Source organism: Panicum hallii, chromosome 9 (assembly GCF_002211085.1).
Source record: "Panicum hallii strain FIL2 chromosome 9, PHallii_v3.1, whole genome shotgun sequence".
In the NCBI taxonomy this organism is placed as follows: Eukaryota; Viridiplantae; Streptophyta; class Magnoliopsida; order Poales; family Poaceae; genus Panicum; species Panicum hallii.
Window position 1 is genome coordinate 58,721,295 of NC_038050.1, and position 23,059 is coordinate 58,744,353.

At 49.2% G+C, this 23,059-nt stretch overlaps 1 protein-coding gene, 1 long non-coding RNA gene and 1 pseudogene across 2 annotated transcripts; 1 reads left to right on the top strand and 2 right to left on the bottom strand.

Moving 5' to 3' along the window:
- Positions 1 to 2,355: 2,355 nt before the first annotated feature.
- Positions 2,356 to 3,152, bottom strand: LOC112877080. Its single transcript, XR_003225431.1, has 3 exons — positions 2,942 to 3,152; positions 2,734 to 2,851; positions 2,356 to 2,525 (listed from the first exon to the last, which is right to left on the bottom strand). It is a non-coding gene; the product is annotated as an uncharacterized LOC112877080 (long non-coding RNA).
- A 13,847-nt stretch (positions 3,153 to 16,999) lies between these two features.
- On the bottom strand, positions 17,000 to 17,093 carry LOC112878363 (annotated as a pseudogene).
- A 1,821-nt stretch (positions 17,094 to 18,914) lies between these two features.
- On the top strand, positions 18,915 to 21,037 carry LOC112878312. Its single transcript, XM_025942760.1, has one exon. The coding sequence runs from the start codon at positions 19,082 to 19,084 to the stop codon at positions 20,855 to 20,857; it is 1,776 nt and encodes a 591-aa protein (XP_025798545.1). The 5' UTR covers positions 18,915 to 19,081; the 3' UTR covers positions 20,858 to 21,037.
- The last annotated feature ends 2,022 nt before the right edge of the window (positions 21,038 to 23,059 follow it).

Below are 23,059 nucleotides of genomic sequence, written 5' to 3' on the forward strand. Positions count from 1 at the left end.
GGCTAGTGGCCAAGAGGGGACTGGGGGTTCCAATGTTCCTACCCGGCCCATTGGAAGAGACAAGGCAAAAAGGCTGCGCACTAGCCCTGCTGGCTCTTCTTCTAGTAGCTCAGCATACATAAACGTGCTGCAAAAGATCTATGAAGATAGGTCCAAGTATGATGCACGAGTAGAGGCTGCAACCATTGAGGAAGCCCAGGCGATTGCTACACGTGCTGAGAGGAAGCTTGCCCTGCAGGAGAACCTGATTTCAATTCAGGGAAAACAACTTGAGATAGCAACTGAGTTGTTGAACCTGCAAAAGGAAGACCGAGAAGATAGGGTCATGAGTCTTGATGTTGAGAAGATGTCACCATGGGTCACGGATTACTACATTAGGAAGCAGAAGGAGATTGCTGCGAGGGCCGCAAGTCGCGCGGGTTTGTCTGATCTTAGTTAAGTCAGGGCTGCTTGACAGCCATGTAGTTAAGCGAGGGCTGATTGGCAGCCTTGTATCTTTGTATCAGATCTCTGTATGTTTCTTATACATTTCTTGTTTTCCATTTGTTGATTCCTGTGAGAACAATGTTTCATCATTTCTTAATTCTCTTTGACAATCTCTGATTTTTCTTTCCCCTTTTAAAGGAACTTGAATCAGTTCAAAATCAACTAGCAGCAGAGGGTTCAAGATGTCAGAAACTTGAGGTTCTAAACTTACACACAAAATTGACTCTCTGAACCTGAACATACTTATTTTCAGCTTTCCTTCTTATACTCCCTATTGCTTGGCTGTTTCCTGATTTTCTGCTACATAGATCCTTGAATGTTCCTCAAAATTCTGCACCTGAAATTTCTTTGTTCCATGAATAGTTGAATGTGGCAGTCTGCTTGTTCTTGCTCCATATGTTGTATAGGTCCAGGCAGTAGAAATGCCTTTTCTGTTGGAGTATACCACAAGTTCTTACCATTTACTGAAATTTATGTGTAGGATAAGCGGAGAAACCCATAAGCTGTTGGAGAAGGCAGCTCTTGCTACCAGCAAACAAGCCTTACACCGAGCACAAGGTGCTGCCGCAGCTGTTGTAACAACTTGCTGATCTGCCATTAGAAGATGGCGTCATTGCTCCGGGATAATTGGGAGATGAATTGTGGATATGGATGTTCCTTAGTATATGCATCATCATTGCATGGACAATAGAGTATATGTATGTATAGTTCGGTAGCATCATTTGACCGGATATGTTGGGGACCTTGTGTGTATATTGGGAGGCCAAATTATCGCCGAACTGGATCCTATCTATATAAATCAGCCATTTGATCATGTTTTCGTGATGCTTTCCTGCTGGAGCGTGTGTAGACACACCTGACATTTGCCTGTCATTGCCTAATCGAGTTTTTACCATTCTTTTGAGGGTGAGTATTTATCAAATGCTTTCTTTCAAAAGAAAATTGAATGGTTTGGTAGAATGTTTTGATAAAATTTGCCGTGCTCTCTTTGCGTTGCTAGTGTTAGCTTTCTTTGTGAATATGCTGACTGCAGCACGGCATCATTTCCTACTTGTGGAAGAGGAATCTTGAATATACTGGTTTCTTTAGTAAACCTTAACGCATGTAGATTTGCAAAGACACGAAAATATACAACCTATCACTATCAGCAAGGCCTGTACATCATACTAGTAGAAAGACATGTACATCATGTTGGTACAAACAACGGCTAGTCAGTTAAAAGGAAAGCTAAACTAATTGTGAAGAGAGTAGCACACATAAACCCATACAGGAATCCTTTACAAAAATAGATACATTAATCCATTTGTAAGCTAAACTAATTGTTGGCCGCATCTCCATACTTGCTCCAAATATGCTCGATCAGATCAAGCTTCAATTGTTCATTTCCTTGTCGGCTCTGGATCCTACGGTGATTCTCCATCAACAATGCTAGCTCCGGCACGTTTGTATTGTCATCGCCCAATCTGGGATCCATCGCACCTTCATAGTCCGTTGCCTGCAGCTGAGGCAATCCTCTCTCGTACTCGATACCCATGTTGTGTAGTATGACGATACAATCAACAATGTACTTTAGGTCAACCTGATCCCATAGCCTCGCTGGCCCTTTGATGATTCCATATTGTCCTTGCAAAATACCGAAAGTCCGTTCCACATCTTTACGAAATTCAGCTTGCCTTTTCGCAAATTCCTTGTGCTTGTTAGTTCCAGGCTGTTGAATACCACTGATCAAAGTAGCCCATGTGGGATATATACCATCTGCCAGATAGTAGCCCATGTTATACTCCCTACCGTTCACATTGAATTGAACCTCTGGAGCATTACCCGCTGCAAGATTGTCAAACACTGGTGAAGATGCAGCACATTGATGTCGTTCAATGATCCCGGAAGTCCAAAGAAAGCATGCCATATCCATGTATCATAGCTAGCAACTGCCTCGAGAATAAGAGTAGGTTTTTTAAAGTGACCTCTATATTGACCATGCCAAGCGGTAGGGCAATTTTCCCACTCCCAATGCATACAATCAATCGAACCCAACATCCCTGGAAATCCACGTGCATCAGCAACTTGCAATAATATTTGTATTTCATCTCTTGTTGCCTGCCTTAAGTACCTAGGACCGTATAGATCAACAATGGTCTGTGTAAACTGGTTGACACTCTCAATTATGGTGCTTTCTCCCATCCGAAGGTACTCATCTAGGCTATCAGCTGGACCTCCGTATGCAAGCATGCGCAAAGCAGCAGTAACCTTTTGTACTGGAGCCAAGCCCCAAACTCCCGCAGCATTTTGTCTCCATTTAAAGTATACGTTTGCTTGCTCACATGCGTCCTTGATATCTTCAAACATATTCTTTGTCATTCGGAACCTGTGAAGACAATGAAACCATAATAAGATAAGGATGGAGAGAAGGTAAACAAATAGTTGGACACTAACCGGCGTCGAAACAAGTTTTCACCATAGACCGAGTTGGAAACGAAATAGTCCTCCATCAAACGGCAATACCCACTGTATCTATCTCGTGCAATGGTCCGGCGTCCTACAATTGAACCTCGACGTGGGTTAGGTTTGTTTTCTTCTTCCTCTGTGCCGATACGAGCAATGGTGGTCGCCACCAATATGTCGTCGTACACGCTGCAACTCCCTTGCCTGCGTTCACGCCGAAGCTTTCGAAGCCATGCCATCGAAACGTACACATGAGCTATCATTTCAGACTGTACTGTCAAGATTTCAGTACAAAATTATTCCTTTATGAAGTCAGTGGATGTGCATCTATACTGTCAAGATTTCAGTACACATAATGAAATGGCAACGATTGCAGAAAGTATTTAGTTAACATTGGCACTCAACCAAGTTATTAATTACTTCTGGCTGAACTAAAATCTGGCCGTCTTCCATCAACGAGCACACCCACTAGCTGAAGACTATGTCTCCTTGAATCATACAAAACTCACAGATAACTTAATAGCAACAAAGGTAAATTTTACCTCTAGCTGCAAAAACATTGACCTGCACAGCATTGTCACAAGCAATTTGTCATTAAAGTAACAAAAGGTATATTTCATTCCATACAGGGGCAAGTGGTTTATGGCTACTGAGAATTCCGCAGGGTACAAACACTAGATTAATAGCCTGCCTCTGCAGTTTGTTACTACTCCCTCCGTTTTTAAACATATGACACTTAGGGCAAGCTAATTGGTGTGAACCAATTATGTTGCCATATGCATCATATATTTAAAAATGGAAGTAGTAAATCAGTTTTGGCCATCTGCTTTGATTCATACTGTATAAATGTATAAATTATATCTATATCCTAACTCAATGCCCTAGTTTTTAGTGTTCAGTATGTAACATCATCAGGTTCATAATGGATTTGGGGGCAAAACCTCCTGCAATAAAAAGAAGAAAAAGAGAGAGAAAGAAAAAGAAACCCTCTGCAACCTCACAACTCCAGGGACCCTAACAGCTAACTTGAGCTGTAAGCAGCCTAAAATACAATGTTTTTGCTTTTTCAGGGAAGTACAACATTCTATTCTCTAACCTTAGAATAAGGGTTTTCAATGTTTCATTCAAAAAAATGACTTGGTAGTTCGCTATCCTTTGGTAAGGCACATTGTCTGCCGATGATATCTTTAGCTCCACCGTCACAGTTAGTAGACAACTGGACAGGTCATCCCATATATTTACCAAATAGCCTGAGTTGAATTATATTTGCAATAATGAACACTAACAATTTTCTGGTGAGTGAAGCCACATTGTCCACTTAACCCAGTGAACAAAATTTCAGCTCGATTGGGTGACCATGGCTTGTTTCCCTCAAAAATCCCAACTTTAGCAAAATAGCACGGAAATGTTCCACTACAATTTAATAGCACCCAAAGTTTCTACTGTTCTGATTTGTAGCACGCTTTGCCCTCAAGGCTAGTCCTTGGACTATATTCCTCCCAGGTGGCAGGTAGACTAAATTGCAATTTGCATACTAATGCAAACACTATTTGACATCATCCATGCATAGCTCGTATCCATATCAAAGTTGCACATTATCATATAATTTGAGCACAATATCTATAGGAAAGGAGACTAAGGAGTGAGACAACACGCAAATAAGACGGCACAGCCAAAAGAGTGGGCACGTAAAAATGGCATGCAAGTGTAGTGTTAATCAGTGAATATTATCCTACTAGCCTCCTATTGATGCTCTCTGGTGAAAGCGAGCACTAGCCATGCTCCTAGATGTAGGGCTTCTTGATTTTGCCCCCAAATTTTAGGGTTCAACATCAAATCCCACAAAATTGAGAGGTGTCAACGAAGGGGATTGCTTACCTTTTGTTGTCTGGGGTTCGCAGGCGGAGGAGAGAGGATCAGCAAGGCAGGCAGTGCGACCTGCTCCGCGGGCGGATAAGCGGGCGATGCGGCTTGTGGACTAGCGACACAGCCTGCGGGCGGGCAGCGCGGCCTGGCACGGGCAGATCTCTGCTTGACGCTAGTCCAGAAGAGGACAGCACGATGAGGAACGAGTAGAGAGGATGAATTCCTCCGAAGTGGATGGAGTGCTTCGCTTCGGTGGAAGGAGGTGCGAAGGAGTGCTACTGGACGGCGGAGAGGGGCCGCTAGTGCACGGCATGATACTTCCTTCGATACGGTCAGGACGCGAGGGTCGGGGGGGGGGAGTAGGAAGACGGCGTCGGTCGGTCGGTGGCGTCGCCGCGCCGCCGCGCCGGGAGATGGGGAAGACGATGGATGTGGGTGAGAGACACATACCTTCGGCCGTGAGCTTCGGCCGTGGGCACGTCGAGGCGTCGAGATCAGGCCGTGGCCGCGTCGAGGCGTGGCCGTGGCGGCCTCGTGAGCTTCCGCCTTCTTCCGCCCGCCCGCAACTTCTTCCGCCTTCTTCCGCCCGCCCGCCCGCGCGCGGGAACCAGCCGCCGCCAACGACGCCAGCCGGATGGGGAGGCCCGCCTTCTTCCGCCCGCCCGCCCGCGCGTGGGAACCAGCCGCCGCCAGCCGGATGGGGAGGCCCGCCTTCTTTCGCCCGCCCGCCCACCCGCGCGCGGGAACCAACCGCCGCAAGCGCCGCCAGCCGGATGGGGAGGCCGAAGCGAGACACCGCTGGAAACGGAGGACACACCGAGTTGGGATAAATGGTGGGTCCCACAGGATTTTCCCCAATATGGGTTAGGAGATGGGTAATGTTGCTCGAGATGGCCTAAGTTATGCCACCTTCGAAGGATAGCGATGTCGCTGGTCTAAATATTATTTTACTCGTCTAGAACATTTTCCTAAGGCAGCTCCCTCTCTGTGCGCATTTTCCAAAGCACATACCTCCTCCTCTATCCAGTACCTCTCCCCTCCACGTCAGCATTTTGTTCCTGAGCTGCAAATCCTAGCAGGTTGGAGCACATGCAGGTTCCCTGCGTCCCCGTTTCGCAGTAGCTGGTGGAGTCATTGTCTTGTGTGTCCAAAATGTCCTTTCAGAGTCGCTGATGCTGCTGGTGGCTCTATATACTTGACTTTGTCGCTGCTTCCAGTTAACTTTGCTTTTCCTTGGTTCACAAGATCAGATTGACCCCTTCTCTCCGTGATTTCGTTGAAGGTGATTGTTGTCTTGGGCTCTTGGCTCAGCCTTGGCCTGCAAGATTCTAATCCATCACGTGCCGTTTGGACATGCGTGCGTGTTGGAGAACAAAGGTCTGAACCTCTTTCGATGTCACTAGGGAATAGGAATCTCTTCCGTTTCACTAGGACAACCGATAGGAACTAACGCGCGTCTCTGTCGCATCGGATTTTTATATTAATTAAAAGTATTAAATATAGGTTAATTATAAAACTAATTGCATAAATGTAGGCAAATTCGCGTGACGAATCCATTTAACCTAATTAGTTCATGATTTGGCAATGTTGTGCTATAGTAAACATGGGCTAATGATGGATTAATTAAGCTTAATAGATTTATCTTATGAATTAGTCTCTATTTATGCAATTAGTTTTACAATTAGTCTATATTTAATACTCCAAACATCCAAAATGATAGGACTAAAATTTAGTTGCCGAAGCCAAACGGACCCTAAGCTGCTGCTGGTCTAACAAGAACAGAAAAGTCCTTTGTTAGAAGAGCATTCCGATACATCAACCTCAACCGTCTTGTCTTTGTCCTTACCTCCAGTGTATATACTTTTTTTTCTAAATTATTAGTTATTTTAATTTTTATAGATATATAGATTTTATTATGCATCTAGATATAACATACATTTAGAATCTAGATGATATAATATGTATCTAGAATGTAGATGCATGATCCTTTTTCTTGGTAGAGCTAAGCTGCTTTTGATGGCCCATGCTATAGTAAAGGTGGGCTAGATGAACTACGAAAATGTCTTCATCCTTTTTTAAAGGTGAGAACCTGTGTCAGTGAAAATTTCTTGGTACACACATGAAACTGACCTAATCATGGTCGTGCTGGGCCAGGTCAAAATAACCTGACATTTTTATGTAGGACTGAGCTTGATGGCGAGCTGAAAATTCGAGCGACAGGTGAGGTCAGGCCTGTAGTATTTTTTTGGAATTTATGGGCCCAAGTCTTAGCCCAATAAATGCAATAGGCCGAAAATCTTGGGCCGAGACCACGCCCATTGCAGTCTGCGAGTCAGGTTGAGTCATGCTATTATCCAGCGAGGCATGTCAGGTACGCCGCAACTTTATATCACGCGCGTGACAATCTCACCTTCCATCACGTGAACGGATACGCCTAGGTCTATTATAGTGTAAATAGGTCCAGTAATACTTGTCCCAGCCCACAGAGTGGTGTTAGTGAGCAGGTCCGTCGGATCATGATCCACGGTCACGCTCGTGCATAAGTTGCCTAGCATGCACGCGGGTGGACTGGTGGGAGGCATGATCACTGACACTACTTGTTCGCAATATTTAGTTTTTATTATTTATCCTATACAAATAAATGTTCGTGATCTCTAATATTTTTATTCATAGCACACTATTATTTATTCATCATGTTTAATCTTTTTATTCGTAAAAAATAATTACTTGTTTTATTTCCAATAGTTGAAATTAATTATTATATATTAAAAACATACTTTAAAAAATATATACAAATATAGATAAGTGTGTCGGTACCAAGGTGGCTAGTGAGGGTGGTGGCTTCATCATTGCTGTGCTAAGGCTGGCCAAAGCTTGCACTCATATACTCGCATATGCCTATATATATATAGTCACGAGTGTGAAAGTTTGTGAGAAGCGTATTCACCTCCGTGGAGGCCGCGTGTGTTAATATAGGCAGAAAGAGCCTCTGCCGTGGCATACAATCGTGATCCGAGATTTGTTGAGAGAGCATCCTTGATTACAGGGATAGCAACAGCCTAAATCTAGAAGGATGCAGTCCACCACAAATCTCGGTCAGGTTTATTACATCGTGACTTGCACGTATGACACACACGCACGCACCTGCATCTATCTATTTGTTTCACACCCTTCCTCAATCTTAACCGGGATTTCTGAGGTTGAGATTGTTCACATATTCATAATGCTTCCAGGCCACCAATGGCTTGGTGAGTCCATCAGCTATCTGATCACCGGTGCTAATAAATTTGATGTGAAGCTTCTTGTCTGCTACTCTTTCTCTAACAAAGTGATAATCTATCTCTATATGCTTCGTCCTTGCATGAAAAATAGGGTTAGCTGATAAGTAAGTCGCTCCAAGATTGTCACACCATAATACTGCAGCTGGTGGAGATCGTATGCCAAGTTCTTGTAACAAGGACTGAATCCAGATGATCTCGGCAGTAGCATTAGCCATTGCCTTGTACTCAGCTTTAGTGCTGGATCTAGCCACTGTAGGTTGTTTCCGTGCACTCCATGAGACCAAGTTCCTTCCAAGATAGATAGCAAAACCACCTGTGGACCGTCTGTCATCAATGCATCCTGCCCAATCTGCATCAGAGAAACCACTAACAAGAGTCGACATGGACTTAGTGATTTTCAAGCCCATATGCAAAGTGTGTTGATATATCTCAGTATTCTTTTGACTGCAGTCCAATGATCAGTAGTGGGTGCATGAAGGAACTGACAAATTTTGTTAACAGCAAATGAAATATCTGGTCTTGTAAGAGTGAGATACTGCAATGCTCCTACCACACTCCTATGCCTGGTTACATCATCACCACTAAGGGGAGTCCCTGCATAAGCTGATAGCCTTTCTGTAGTTGTCATAGGAGTACTGCACGGTTTGCAATTCAACATCCCTGTCCTTCTAAGTATATCATTACTGTATTTTCCTTGTGACAAAAGAATGCCATCTTTCATATGTGATACCTCAATACCAAGGAAATAATGAAGCTCACCCAAGTCTTTTAATGCAAACTCAGACCTGAGCGCCTGAAGTAGCCTTGCTGTCCCCTCTGGAGCAGAGCTAGCGACTATGATGTCATCAACATAGACAAGAACATACATGGTCAGTTCTGCCTTCTTAAATATAAAGAGTGATGTATCACCTTTAGATGACTTAAAACCGAGTTGTTGAAGCTTCACACTCACCCGAGAATACCAGGCACGGGGTGCCTGTTTTAGCCCATACAATGCCTTCTCTAGCTTACACACATAGTGAGGGAGATTCTTATCTCCATACCCAGGAGGCTGTCGCATATAAACTTCTTCCTCTAGAATGCCATGAAGAAACACATTCTTCACATCCAACTACCTTAAACTCCAACCACGAGACACAGCAACAGATAGCACAAGTCGAATGGTTGCAGATTTAACAACTGGACTAAATGTATCTTCATAGTCAAGACCATACCTCTGCTTGAAGCCTTTGGCGACTAGACGAGCTTTGTAGCGCTCTATAGAGCCATCGGCATTTTTCTTGATTTTATAGACCCACTTGCAGTCAATTACATTTCGTCCTGGAGCCTGTGGAACAAGCCGCCAAGTCTTGTTGCTTTGCAATGCCATGAATTCTTCATCCATTGCTCTCTTCCAATTTTGATTCCCCAAAGCTTCATCTAGATTGTTAGGCTCACCTGTAGTGGTGAGAAGGCCATACCTTACCGTGCCATCTTTAAATTGTTTGGGTTGCCGAATACCTGCTTGCAGACGCGTTCGTGGTCGCAAGACAGCAGGAACTTCAGCACCACGTGCAACATCATTCACTCCAGGTGCACGCGTGGCCTTAGGATCAGCAGCCGCATCCGATCTGTGACAGTTTGTGTACCTGTGATGTTGGGCATATATTTTGTTAGTGTGAAATATGTGTTTGTTTGTATAAAACTTATGTGTGTTTGTGTGAAGCTTTGAAAATTTAAAGTGCAAGTAAAAAGGGTATTTTTGTAATTACAGAAAAAACCTAGGGTTGTTTTTGTAAAATGTATTGGATTAAGGTAATTTTAAAAATAAGTAAAGGGTTGTTTTGCAAATATGTTTTTCTTACTTTACGTTTTGTAAAAATATATATTTACTCAAAAAGTTTTATTGGAAATGTGTATGTTGAAGTGTGTAAAAATTTTGGGTAAATTGGTAAAAATAAGGGTGTTTATGTAATTTTATAAAAGTATAAGTCCTTTTATGCAAGTATTTGAATTACAAAAGTAACTTTCAAAATTACTCAGGACTAAAGTGTAAAAGTGCAAGTCATCATGACATGTCTATCCACTTATTATGACGATTCTATCCCGTCATCATGACATGTCATAAATGCTTGCATTTAGGTCCTGAATTTTATAAAGTTTCATTCTTTAGGACAAAAGCTATACAATCCGACTTTTGTTCAAAGATTCACGTGTAAAAATGTAAATTTTGAGTTTTTGAATTTGGGCCCTAAAGCAAGGTTGTAGAGCTTGAAAAACTCTCCAACTTTCGTTTTGGGCATTTCTTCATTTGAGTTTTAAATCAATGGGAAATTTTGTTTTACAGACAGGCCCCTATAGTTTTCTATATTTACACATAGGTCCTTGGGGAAAACCTGCTCATCCTTCTCCTCTGTTCTTTTCTCTCTGGCGCCCTTATCCCCTCCCCACCGGCAGCAGCTCTAGCCAACTTCTTTTTCCCCTCCCCCTCTCTTCCATCCACTGGTGCAAGGCGTTTGGGCCGGCACGGGGCAGGCGGCAGCCCAAGCGCGGCGGCGGAGGCGCGTGGGCGGCCCCACGCGGGGCGCCGCGCGGCCGGCGGCGTGGCTTGGCGCAGACGCGCGCGAGCGCGCGCGGCTCTGGCGGCCGGTCGCGGAAGGAGCTGCGGCCCGGCTTGGGCCCCGAGCGGCGGCTACGCGCGGGCGTTGCGGCCGAGCGGAGAGGAGCGGCGCGAGCTGCGGGCCCAGGCGGGGCGCTGGCGGGCGCGCGCGGCGGGCCCAGGCGCGCGGGGCCGGATCAGGCGCGGCACAGGCGCTCGCGGCGCTAGCAGGCGCTAGCGCGTGGGCGGCGCAAGCGCAGCGGCTCGGCACGGCCACCGGGCGGAAGCTGAAGCGGCTGAGGCTCCAGGCGGCGATGCGCAGCAGGCGCACAGGGGCGGCGAGTGGGCCCAGGTGGCGCAGGCCCGGGCGGGAGCGAGCCAGCAGGCGCGCGCGCGGGCGCTGGGCGATGCGGGCTGGGCTCGTGCGGCGCGCGGCAGCAGGCAGAGCGGGCGAGCCGACGAGCGGGCGCTGCGCGAGGTGGAGGTGTGGAGGCGCACGGGCATCACAGGAACTGGCGGCAGCGCACGAGCGGCACCGAGCGAGTGGTGGCGCGGCAGGTGTTGGGTCCGGCACGAGAGCGAGCGACAGTAGGCGCGCGCGGCGGTGGCGTAGGCAGCGTGGGGCGTGAGCGCGCGCGGGGGCTGGAGTACTGGCGCGGAGCAATGCGCGTAAGCCGAGCGTGTGGCGCGAGCATGCGCGCGGTGGCGCGCGGGAGTTGGCGGTGTGGGCAGGTGTTGAGCGGCAAGTGGAACGGAGCCAAGGCGTTGGACCAGTACAGGCGTGCGTTTACGGTCCAGAGTGAGCAGTGGCATGCAGGGCGTTTTCAGACGCGTGAGCAGCAGCGCGATACGGGCCAAGGACTCGCGCGGTTCGGACGTGCGCGGGCGGAAGTGAGGCGTGGCGGATCGGGATAGACCCACACGAAGGGCGACGAGGTCGCGCACGGCAGTACCTTGGCTAGGACGGTCGCGGAGGGACCGGCGGCGTGGCAAGGCCGAGGCGAGTGCGGGCTTGGCAATAGGAGGAAGAAGAATAATCATGCAGGGCGACGACGTGCAGGGCGATGATGCGTGGAGGTGGCGACCGGTTGCGGTGAGCTCAGAGGAGCCACGCACGATGAGCTTCCTCGAACCTCGTGGAAGCGGAGAGGCGTTTATGGCGCGGCGAGTCGAAAGGAGGAGTTACGGAGCGAAGATAGTGGTCGGGCGTGACGAGCTCGGAAGAGATGCGGTGCAGCCAGGCACGACGAGCTCCCTTCATCTATACGGAAGTCGAGGCGAGAGCAACGTGATGCGAGTTTGACGTGCAACGCATGACCGGCAAACTTCTTCATCAACCACGGAATCTCGTCACCGTCGAACTTTTCTCCGCGCCAATCCTGTTCGCCACGGAAAATCACCTTCTGTCTGTTCTTCTCCATAACCAAGGTTTGCCCTGACCTGCTGAACCTTTCTAATGCCGGCGATTCCTTTGCCGGAGTATTGTCGTTAACTTCCTATTAACTGTTTTCCCGGACCAGGGACTTGATTGCTATGTTTTAGAAAGTTCTAGGGTGTCCTTTGTAAAATTTTCAAAACTTTCTTTATTTCAAATCAGGGAACATTTACAAGTTTGTGTTATGCTCTTGAATTGAAAATCTTGATCTGTGGTCTAGGTTAAATGTTAGGGAATGAATGCATGTGTTTTAGCTGAAAGATAAATCATGGGACGTATGTTTCAAGTGGAAAAGTGTGGTAATTAGTTAATACATCACACAAACGCTCATATCCCTGCCATCAAGACATTGTTCTCGTCTTGATTGCAACCTTCTTAAGACCCTTTTTCGTATAAGGATTCCTGTTAGTCCATGTGTATCTGCTGCTTAGCTAATACGTCTCGACAGCTATGCTTCAGTGTCAGGTTATCAACCCAACCGCTAAACATCCGTTTCCTTTGAGTTTAGAATACTTCTGTGTAACAGTTATCAGCCGATGCATTTCTTTTGGTATGCTTCTACCATCGGCTGGTTAACTGATACGATGGTTATCTTTCTAGTATCGGCTATTGCCGATACAATTCTTTTGTTCTGTCCTACATCGACTGCACAGAGACGATGTATCGAAAAGACACCCACAATCTTAGGGTTCTTGCTATCGGCCGATCCAAGCCGATTCTAGTCGTTTTCCGTATCGGTCAAACACGGCCGATCGATCCTTAGTTTTCCCACCCTTATCTATACACTTCTATCAGTCGATTTATCAACTGAGAAATCGGCTACATATCTATCGGTTCTATACCCTTAACCATACCCCATCGGCTGTACGTCACTCAATAGTTGTGCTGACGTAATCGAGTCGATACAACCACACTTAGTTACCTAGATAACACCTAAGCACATCTCAGTTAAGACAACTACTTTAGGAATCATCCTTCTGCCAAGGTAATCGATGATTTCATCGATCACCTAGGAAACCGACGCACTCATCAATCAGCTAAACCTCTGTTATTTCCAATCGGCTCTGTTGTAATCTTCAACGAATAGCCGATTCTAATTAGTTGTCCTCCTAAAGCTCTGTTTAAGTTTAGTTTCAAATCTTTTTAGTTGTTATGTGAATAGTGTGTTAAATGAGTGTTGAATTGCAGCTTTGTTGTGAAGTAAAATAGTTTTGTGTGCACACTTGAATGTGATGTTGCATTACATGTAGATACGATTACTTTCGGCAACGGTACCTGCGAAATCTCCTCGGAGTCTACGGAGGATGTTCCTGAAGACCAAATGAACGTCACCAAGGGATTAACTGAAGCCCCGAACCAAAGTTCGGAAGATATTGACATTTCTAACTTCAGACCCACCAGTAAAGGCAAGCCCCGGACATATCTCACTACTTTATTTACACTGCAATCTATGTCTATCTATATTATATTTTGCATTAAGTCTAGGAATTGAAGTGAAACCCTAGATGCATGAATCCTAGGAATCCAATGTAATGCTTCCGAGTCCTTATCGGATAGTTGCTCCGCTAATAGGACCGGTAGAAGTCGAGTGATTTCCTGTCACTCGCGCGATATAGGAGTTGCGTGTTTACATTTCTGCAATCACTATAAGGATGACGGACAGGGTCATGTGCTGCATCATGACCTGAAGTTTTACCCTGTCTGTTTTGTTAAAAGTTGATAAGGTCGATCCATGTGGTAGTGGTGGCTAAGTTTTTGAAAGTACTAGCCACATACCGCGAAATATGGTAAGCGGTAAGCCTAGTACCCGAATGGCCCGGCAAATGGACTTGTCTCCACCACTCGACTTTTATTTTATGTTTACACGCACCGACGTGTGGGAGTACGTTCTGCATGGCAGACAGGAATACGGGTTTTGTAGTCGCGCTACAGACGTATGTCCTGCACATATAGGGTGTGCGTACGGTCCTGCAGTCGCTTGTGGTGGCCCTGATCCATAACCCGGAATATGAGGGAAACGGTTGCTTCGGAATGCCCTGTTGGTGTTCCATGCGTGTGTGTTAGGTTTACCTTGCAAGGTTAAATTCGATTCGAATCGTCCGCCTCTCACGAGGATTGAGACTGCTTATCCCTTTTACCACATTGAGTAAGAAGTGGAACTAATGATGGATAATCTTGATGGATGATAATCACTACCTTGCTTGCTTAGTGTAGGTGCTAATCTAGAATAAATACTCAACTAGAAGATGAAAGCTAAAACTTGAAAGTAGTTCATACTCTTTGTTGCTTTTCAGCTGAAAATAAACCCAGAGCCCTCACAATGCCTTCATGGTAGTCTAGTTATGGGCTAAAGTATACCCAATCTCGGGTAAGCCTTGCTGAGTATTAGTATACTCAGCCTTGCTAGTTTTATATTTTTCAGGTAAAGCCTTTGAAGACCCTACTCTTTCCCTGTCATGGCCCTGTGCGCTTACAGAAGGTTGGTCCGTGGAATGGGATCCGTCCCCGACCAACTTTGGTGATACCGAGTGATGTCGTGCCTGGGCTTAGCATGACATCCGTCTTAACGACGTGTTGTAATCGTTGCGTATGTTTTCCGCTGCTAAAAACCATAGCTTTAATGGTTTGTAATCTTTTCTCTAGATTTGAAACTTCATACTTCTCTTGGAAACTCTTGTAATGTAATTCTCTTCGATGTAAAATATGATGGTGACTGTATCTCTGGACTCACCTTCGTGTGAGGTAACCTTATTGATCCTGTGTATCGGTGGTTTATCGGGACGTTACCCGACAGGCCAAGGGATTATACCGTTTGAAGGACGTTGGAGCCCTCGGAAGTGGACTCGCGTACTTGAGCCGGTATAATTCAGGTTGGTTCTGCCACACGATCCACCTGTATCGGACGGCACACCGGATCCGGAGACTCCGTGTGTGGCGCGCGATGGAGAGACGGGATTCTCAGAAGATCCCGACACCGTTGCCCCCCCATGCGCGATAGAGTCGGGCGCCGGTGGATCCGGAGACACGCCCCCAAGTGTTGGCGCGCAGAGGCGGGTGCTGTAGTTGAAGACGTCATAGGTGGCGGCCGGACGTCACTCTCGCCACACGTTGATGGCGCAGCGGCTGGCGCAGACTTGAAGGACGATACGCCGGACCCTCCGAGTGGCAGACTGGCCGCATCAACTCCGGGTAGGACATATGAAATACCGCCATTTTCGGTAGGAGTTTCGGCAGATTTTTCCTGAAACATTTGATCAGCATTAGTAGCACCTGCAGATAGGACATCAGGCTCATGATCATGCATGGACATACCCCTGGAAGAAGGAATAAGCAGGGATTCACTAGTAAATCGGGCGCCAGCATTAGAATGAAGCTTGGAGAACGGGAAAACATGCTCATCAAAGATGACATCTCGAGATATATATATGCGACCAGTGGGTATATCAAGGCACTTGAAGCCTTTATGAAGATTATACCCAAGAAAAACACATTGCTTCGAACGGAAAGCAAGTTTATGGGTATTATAGGGACGAAGATTTGGCCAACATGCGCAACCAAACGTGCGGAGCGAGGTATAATCAACTTGTTGCTGGAAAAGTTTGTTTAGAGGCGTCATATTTTTAATCACACGACTTGGAATCCTATTTATCAAATAGGTAGCTGCTAAGAAAGCTTGGTCCCAAAATTTTAATGGCATGGAAGCTTGCGCCATTAAGGAGAGGCCAACTTCGACTATGTGTTGATGTTTGCGTTCAGCGGATCCATTCTGCTGATGAGTGTGAGGGCAAGAGACATGATGAGCTATGCCAATCTTGCTAAAAAAGGAATTTAGGCGCTCATACTCTCCTCCCCGATCAGATTGGATGGCTAGGATTTTGTTGTTGAGTTGCCGTTCAGCAAGTTGTTGAAACTCATGAAATTTATCAAACACCTCAGACTCGTGTTTAAGAAGATAAATCCAGGTGAATTTGCTATAGTCATCAATGAAACTCACATAATACTTATAATTCCCAAAAGAATAAATGGCATGCCCCCATACATCCGAATGAACAAGTTCTAACGGAGACATAGATTTACTCAACGATCTTTGATAGGGCAATTGATGGCTCTTGGCCATTTGAAAAGAATCACAAACTATGTTTTCTCTCGAGTACGAGGAACAAGGTAATTTATTGCTACTGAGTACTTGCTGAACGACATCAAAAGAAGGATGGCCTAGGCGGCTGTGCCACATCTCTAGGGACGGCAAACTACTGGATGCAGCAAAAGCTTGTTTATTCTTGAAGGCAGCAGCAGGCATAGGGTAGAGTCCTCCTCTACACGTTCCTTCCAGCAGGATTTTCTTCGTGATGCGATCCTTAATAAGAAAGAAATTTGGATGGAACTCAAGGTAAGCATTGTTATCCGCAGCTAGTTTATGGACAGATACAAGGTTTTTAGCAGCACTAGGAACATGTAGCACATTTTTAAGATGAATTTTTCTTCCAGGCGCATGACAGATGACATGACCAATGTGTTCAATGTCCATACCTGATCCATTTGCCGTGTGGACTTGATCACCAGCATGATAGCGGTCACGGATCACTATCTTGTCCATCTCGCCTGTGACATGATCCGAGGCACCAGTATCTGTGTACCAGTTTGAATCTACACTATACTTACCATAATTGGCGACGTTGGTGCTCTTGTCTTCAGGGACAAAGTTCTCATCAAAACGGTACTAGCATTCGGATGCTGTGTGGACGCCACCTTCTTGCAGATCTGACACTGGACCTTCTGCTTGCCGGAGCTGGAGTTGTTGTTGAAGTTCCCGCGTCCACGCCCACCGTTGCCACGGCCACGTGCACCGTGACCATGGAACATGCGCCCGCCTCCACGACCCCGTGAGGCCACGCTCAGTGACGCTGATCGGATCAACACGTCCAAGAGCGGCGGAGATGACTGGATTATAGTCGAGACCGAGGCCGGTGATGATGAAGGAGATGAGTTCTTCATCATCAAGTGCTTTGCTTGCAGCTGCTAATTCATCAGCATACGCTTTCATCATACCGACGTATTCGTTGATGCTCATGGCCCCCTTCTTCATGGTAGCCAGGGCAATACGCGTGTTCACTGCGCGCGCCCTGGTTTGTGACGCACAGAGTTCCTCCAGCGCCTTCCAGAGAGACGCCGAGGTGTCGCAGTGAGAGACCTGCTTCATCATCTCCTTGGAGAGCGAGTTGACAATGTAGCCGAAAACTTGCTAGTCTTGCGCCAGCCAGGTTGCATAAGCCGGATTTGGCTCCTTGACCTTGTCGGTGCCCTCGATCTCCATGGCCGGGGCAGCTTTGGATCCATCGATCAGCCCAGTAAGCTAGGCGCCGCGGATGGCAGGCAATACCTGCAGCTTCCATAGGGTGTAGTTGGTCTTGGTCAATTTCTCCGTCACGGGATGGCCTAGTGCCGAGGACAGGAGACCACCCGCGATGAGGTTCGTCGTCATGGCGATTATTCTTGGTAGTGGATAGAGGTTGGCTCTGATACCATGTGAAAGTTTGTGGGAAGTGTATTCACTTCCGTGGAGGCCGCATGTGTTAATATAGGTAGAAAGAGCCTCTGCCGTGGCATACAATCGTGATCCGAGATTTGTTGAGCCAGCATCCTTGATGAGATTTGTTGAGAGAGCATCCTTGATTACAAGGATAGCAACAGCCTAAATCTAGAAGGATGCAGTCCACCACAAATCTCGGTCAGGTTTGTTACATCGTGACTTGCACGTATGACACATACGCACGCACCTGCATCTATCTATCTGTTTCACAACGAGCATGTGACTTTTTTTTACTGGAGATCGGAGCAGGTAGGCAAGGTACACTGTTGCTATAGAAGGCCAAAATGGACCGCACGGCGTGGCACGAGCACGACCTGGGCATGACACGGTTCTGGCATGATACGATACCGTTCGGCTCCTCGGTGCAGGCACGACACGAGTAGAGTTTAGTTGTGCCGTGCCGGGCCGCTGGCACTAGCAGCCCGGTGTGACAATGCCGGCCCGAGCCCGGCAGCCTCCATCACCATCGTCGTCGAGTTCACGGCGGAAAGAGGCGTGGGAGGCCGCGGCGGTGGGAGCTGGGATGGCGAGGGGCGGGGAGGCTGCAACGGCGGGAACCAGGACGGCAAGGCCGCGAGGGCAGAGGGACGTTGGGGTCGCGGGAAGACGCGAGAGAGAACATAGAGGGGGAGGGGTGGCGGCTGGTTAGAGGGAGAGGATGGAGATTAGGGTTTAAAGATGAAAGTATTTATACGAGATATATAGGCCATTAGTGGGCCAAATCATGTCAGCCCAATAGTCATGTCGTGCTCGAGCCGGCACTACATGCTAGGGTTCCGGCCTAGATATGACACGATGATCGTGCCGGGCCGGCCCGGGCACTAAGCCCACCGTACCCTGTTGGGTTAATATTTTTTTAGAGTCGTGTCTAGTGCGGTCCATCAGGCCTGGCTCATGTGGCCATCTATACCTATGGCCAAGCTAGGGTCCATGTTGGGCGTGCTGCAGCACGGGTCCAGCCTAGATGTTCCCTTGTACATTATGTAATATGTAGGCAAAAATATTAGCATCCGACCATTTTTATCAACATAACACTTGCTCACTTATTTTAACCCGGCTTGCAAAGCCATTCTGGCTCCGCCCCTGTCTATAGCTGTTGCCCCGCCAGTTGTATAGTATCAGCTCGTGTCACCATTGCTGCAGCAACAAACAGAAACTAGCTCCAAGCAAGGTCGGGTCCGTAGCATGCGATTGCAAAGCCTCTGGACTCCGGAGTAGCCCCGCGCTTGGGTTAGACGTTGACGACGCGCCGCTCCTAGCCGCCCGCTGCTCTGTGGCCACCACGCCTCCACAAATCCAAACCTCATTTCCGCTTCCGCGCCATAAGCCCCACCAACTACACGGGTCACTCGCCACGCCCCTCGCCCTCGCCAGCCGCCACCGCAACGACGTGCCCGCAGCCCATGGACGACGTGTGGCCGTGGCTGGCCTCCGTGGCGCCGCTTCCCTCTGCGGCGGCGCCCGACTCGCCGCCGCGGCCCTGGTTGCTCCCGCTCGCCGCCTCGCCCGACGGCGACTCCATCGTCCTGCAGGTGCACGCTGCTGCCACTGCCTCCGCGTCTCCATCTTCCGCCGGCGGCGGCGAGCCCGCGAGGCTCGTCGCTTTCTCCCTCGCCGTCAGCGTCGCCGGCGGCGAGGCGCGCGCGCTGTGGGCGTCCGACGCCTTCGCGGCGGCGTCGCCGGTCCCGCTTCGGCTGCGGCTGCTGGTCCAGCTGCTCAACGAGGTGCTCGCGCTCTCGCCGTACGTTCCCTGCCTGGGCGCGACGAGCGCCGTCGGTGGCGCCGGGGACGCGTTGTCCGAGGCCTGGCTGGACGCGGACGTTGTCTCCGCCGCTGTCGGGGCGGGCGGCACCGACGCCTCTTCCGCGCCCGCCGCGGCCTTCTTCTCGCTGGCCCTCCTGCTGCGGCTCTTCTGGTTGTGCGCGCTCGACGCCCCCGCGGACGCAGGCTACCTCTTCTTCCGAGACCTCGGCGCTGGGATCGAGCGCGCGCTCGGCGAGTGCCCGCCGGCGCTCGGCGCGTTCCTGCGCGCCGTCGGACCGGACGTCGAGGAGCGGTTCATGCGCTCGCTCGGGTACATGCTCGCTAAGTGGTGCCTGCTGCGGGAGATTCAGGCCGCCGGGTCGGCCGCGGCCAAGCCGGCGCCGCAGCAGGAGCCGCGCCACCGTCGCGCGCTCCCCGCCGCGTGCCTGTCGTACGCCGCCGAGGTGCACGGGCTCTGGATCCTCAAAGGCTACGCACCCGTGCTGGCGATGCCGCGCGTCACGGGCCCCGCGTCCGCGTCCATCGCGGCGTCGCCGCACGAGGTGCCCGAGGAGCCGGCGCTGCGCTACGGCCTGGTGCACCAGCAGCTGGAGGCCGTGGCGCAGCTGGAGTACGCGGTGCGGGTGCGCGACAGGAGGTTCCTCACCGTCTCCGTGCGCGTCGACAACGTCCGGGTGCGCGTCGCGCGGCTCGCGTTCCGGAAGGACGACGACGCGGGCGGCGCCGATGACGACGAAGATGCCTGCGGCGGCGCCGACATCATGGACGGCGAGCGCCATTTCCCGTCCCGCATCCGGATCTGGGTCGGCCCGCGGTTCGGCGCGTCCTACGCCACCGGCCCGAGCCTCGGCCGCTCGACCGGGAACCCAGAACGCGACGTCGAGATGACGCGCACGGTCAAGGGCGCCTTCTCCGGCCCCACCAAACTCGCCAACGGCAACATCAACGGCGGTGTCGCGTCGCCGAGGGTGAAGGCCAAGATACGGTCGTCGGCGCGGGCGCGCACCCGGAGCTGGCGGTGGGAGCAGGAGGCCGAGGGCAGCGCCGGCGTGTTCGAGGGCGTGCTGTGCGACCCGGTCTCCGGGACGGAGGTGTCGGCGTGGCGCCCGGGCGTCGCCGGCACCGGGGCAGGCGACCCGCGGAACGGCATGCGGCGGCGGTACGGCGGGCCCGGGCGGGCGTTCAGCAAGATGCGGGGGCTGGTGGTGGCCGGTGACGAGCTGCCGGAGGAGATGACGTGGAGGGTGGGGAGGGAGCAGGAAGGCAGGACGCTGCGGTGGCGCCTCGGGCTCAAGGTGTGGGTGAGCTACCTGCCCAACGAGTCCAGGAGCCGCCACTTCGAGACCAGGTGCGTCGAGTGGGCGCACGAGGTGGAGCTGCCGCTCGTCCCCATTGACGGCGACGAGAGTTTTTGAGGATTATGGCGGCGAGAGTTGAGGGTTGATCGAACTTTCACCTCTCCGCTTATTTAGCAATGTAAAACAGAGAGGCACTGTAGAGCAATACTCCTAGATACATACTCCTGTAACAATGACGTGTAGATTTGCAGAACAAGTGCTATACATGCGGGTGTTCAACCTCCAAGTTCACCGAAAGATACCTTCCAAGTGAAAGACGGCAGATGGGTGGCGCCGAGGTTAGGAATTCGAAAGCGTAAGGAATACGTAGACAGATTCGGTCTACGGCATGCAACATCCTCTATGATTCTTTGAAGAGATCCCTGTCCGTCCTTATATAATCTCGGGGGAAGGGTTAATTGGAATTTCTAGCCAAATACAAACTTAGGAGTTCTACCCGAGTACTATCTTTATATTCCGACTAGTTCTACTTATGTAGTTACAACTGGTGTAGGGTATGACCATGTCCCATCCCTTATCCTAGAATATGTACGCCATGTGCGCAGTCCCGTGGCCCCGGGTCTGACAAGCCCCCGAGCTCTTCGTAGTCGAGTACTGCAGGCTCCCGAATACTTCAAAAGATGTCTTTGGGTTCTTCCGAAGTCCGTTTTGAAGGTAATTTCCGAGTGTTTCCTTAGCTGCATCGAGGCTATGAGGTGCTCATGACCAAATAGTTTTCAAATCTTCTTTTATATAGGATGCGATTAAACTCGCACTCCATATGAAGTAGCCCCTGAGCCTTAGGTTAAATCGAAAAATCATGCTGAGAGTCAAATTGGTCTTGAATCTTCTCTTCTTATCTTCCAACATATTTGAAAAACAAGTCGATGATGACACGTGTCCCGCAGCCCCCGAGCTTTGAGTCCAAATCCCAAGATTTGAAAAAAAAGTTCCAAAAACTCGTGGCATGCATTTAAGAATTTGACTTGATGGTTAAGATGGACAAATTGGTTTAGAAATTTAAATTTTTTTTCAAAATAAAATCCAAAAAAATAGTTTAAACAAATAACTTCTCCAAAAGAGTCCTAAATTACCGCTCAAATCAAACCTTATCTCGAAAAAAACTCCTCCTACCCTCAGCTCTGAGCATGAGAGCTAGACGAGTCGCTGAGAGTACGCCTAGTGCTTTCTTGCGCCCAGCCCCTGAGCATGGGAGACAGACGAGCCGCCGAAGGTACGCCAAGTGCCTTGCTGCGCCCAGCCTCTGAGCATGGGAGCCAGACGAGCCACCGAAGATATGCTGAGTAGTCGGCGGCACCAGCCCGTGAGTCTCGGGGTCGGTCGAGTTGTTGCTGAATCTTGAACTGTAAAAAGATATGACAAATATTATGCAGTAAATGTATCAAACTCGTTTGAAGGGTGCAAGGTTCACATGTGTGTAAATCCCCTTTCCTTTAGCAAAACACCAAGTAGGACTTCGTGCGGCCGTTGCCTATAGTCGCTGCTAACCAGTGCTCACGGAGAAAGCGGCTTGCCACGGCTACAATGCTTGGACAGACCGAGATTTACATGTAGCTAGCACGCAGGATGAGTCAAGGTTTTACGGTTTGGGACTTGAGCCGCACAAGTTAACTCGGGAATTCCTAGAGGAACATAGGGCTAGGCAAGGACTTGAAAGTGACCCTCCCAGACTGTTTTGTAGTGAGCCATAGTGAGAAAATAGATTGCGCGCACGCAGCGCACCAAGTATGGGGCGGCCCAACTGCTTTTGTAGTGGGCAGACCAGCTATGCAGTCGGAAGCATGGTCGACATGGTCGAAAATAGTCGTAGAGACTAAAGAATATAGCCACGGAGTTTGGGAGTGTTTAATTGATAGCTATTTATTGAAAAATGACTTAGCTTGATTCGCAGGCGATTGTTGATGAAGCCGATTAGTCGAAGTCGATTCCGGCTAGTTGTTGACGGTGTGATGTCCGCTCCCGACTAGTTTTGTAGTCGAGATGAGTAGTCGAAATAGCGTCGGTGGATCAACGAACGTACTCGCAAAATTGAAGTAGTTGCGGCATGTCGATATTGCAGCACGAGCTGCGGTCGGAGTCCGAGTAGTCGAGATCGTCGGCGGCGCATCGATCGATATAAGTTGTGGTGGTCTTAACTGATGGCATAAGCGACGCTTGATCAGAGGGCAGTCCGCGCTTGCGCACTTCTCCGGCCTCTTCATGCATGTGGGCATACAGCAATGAAAATTGCATGGGTCGTATCCGTCATGCACAATTAGA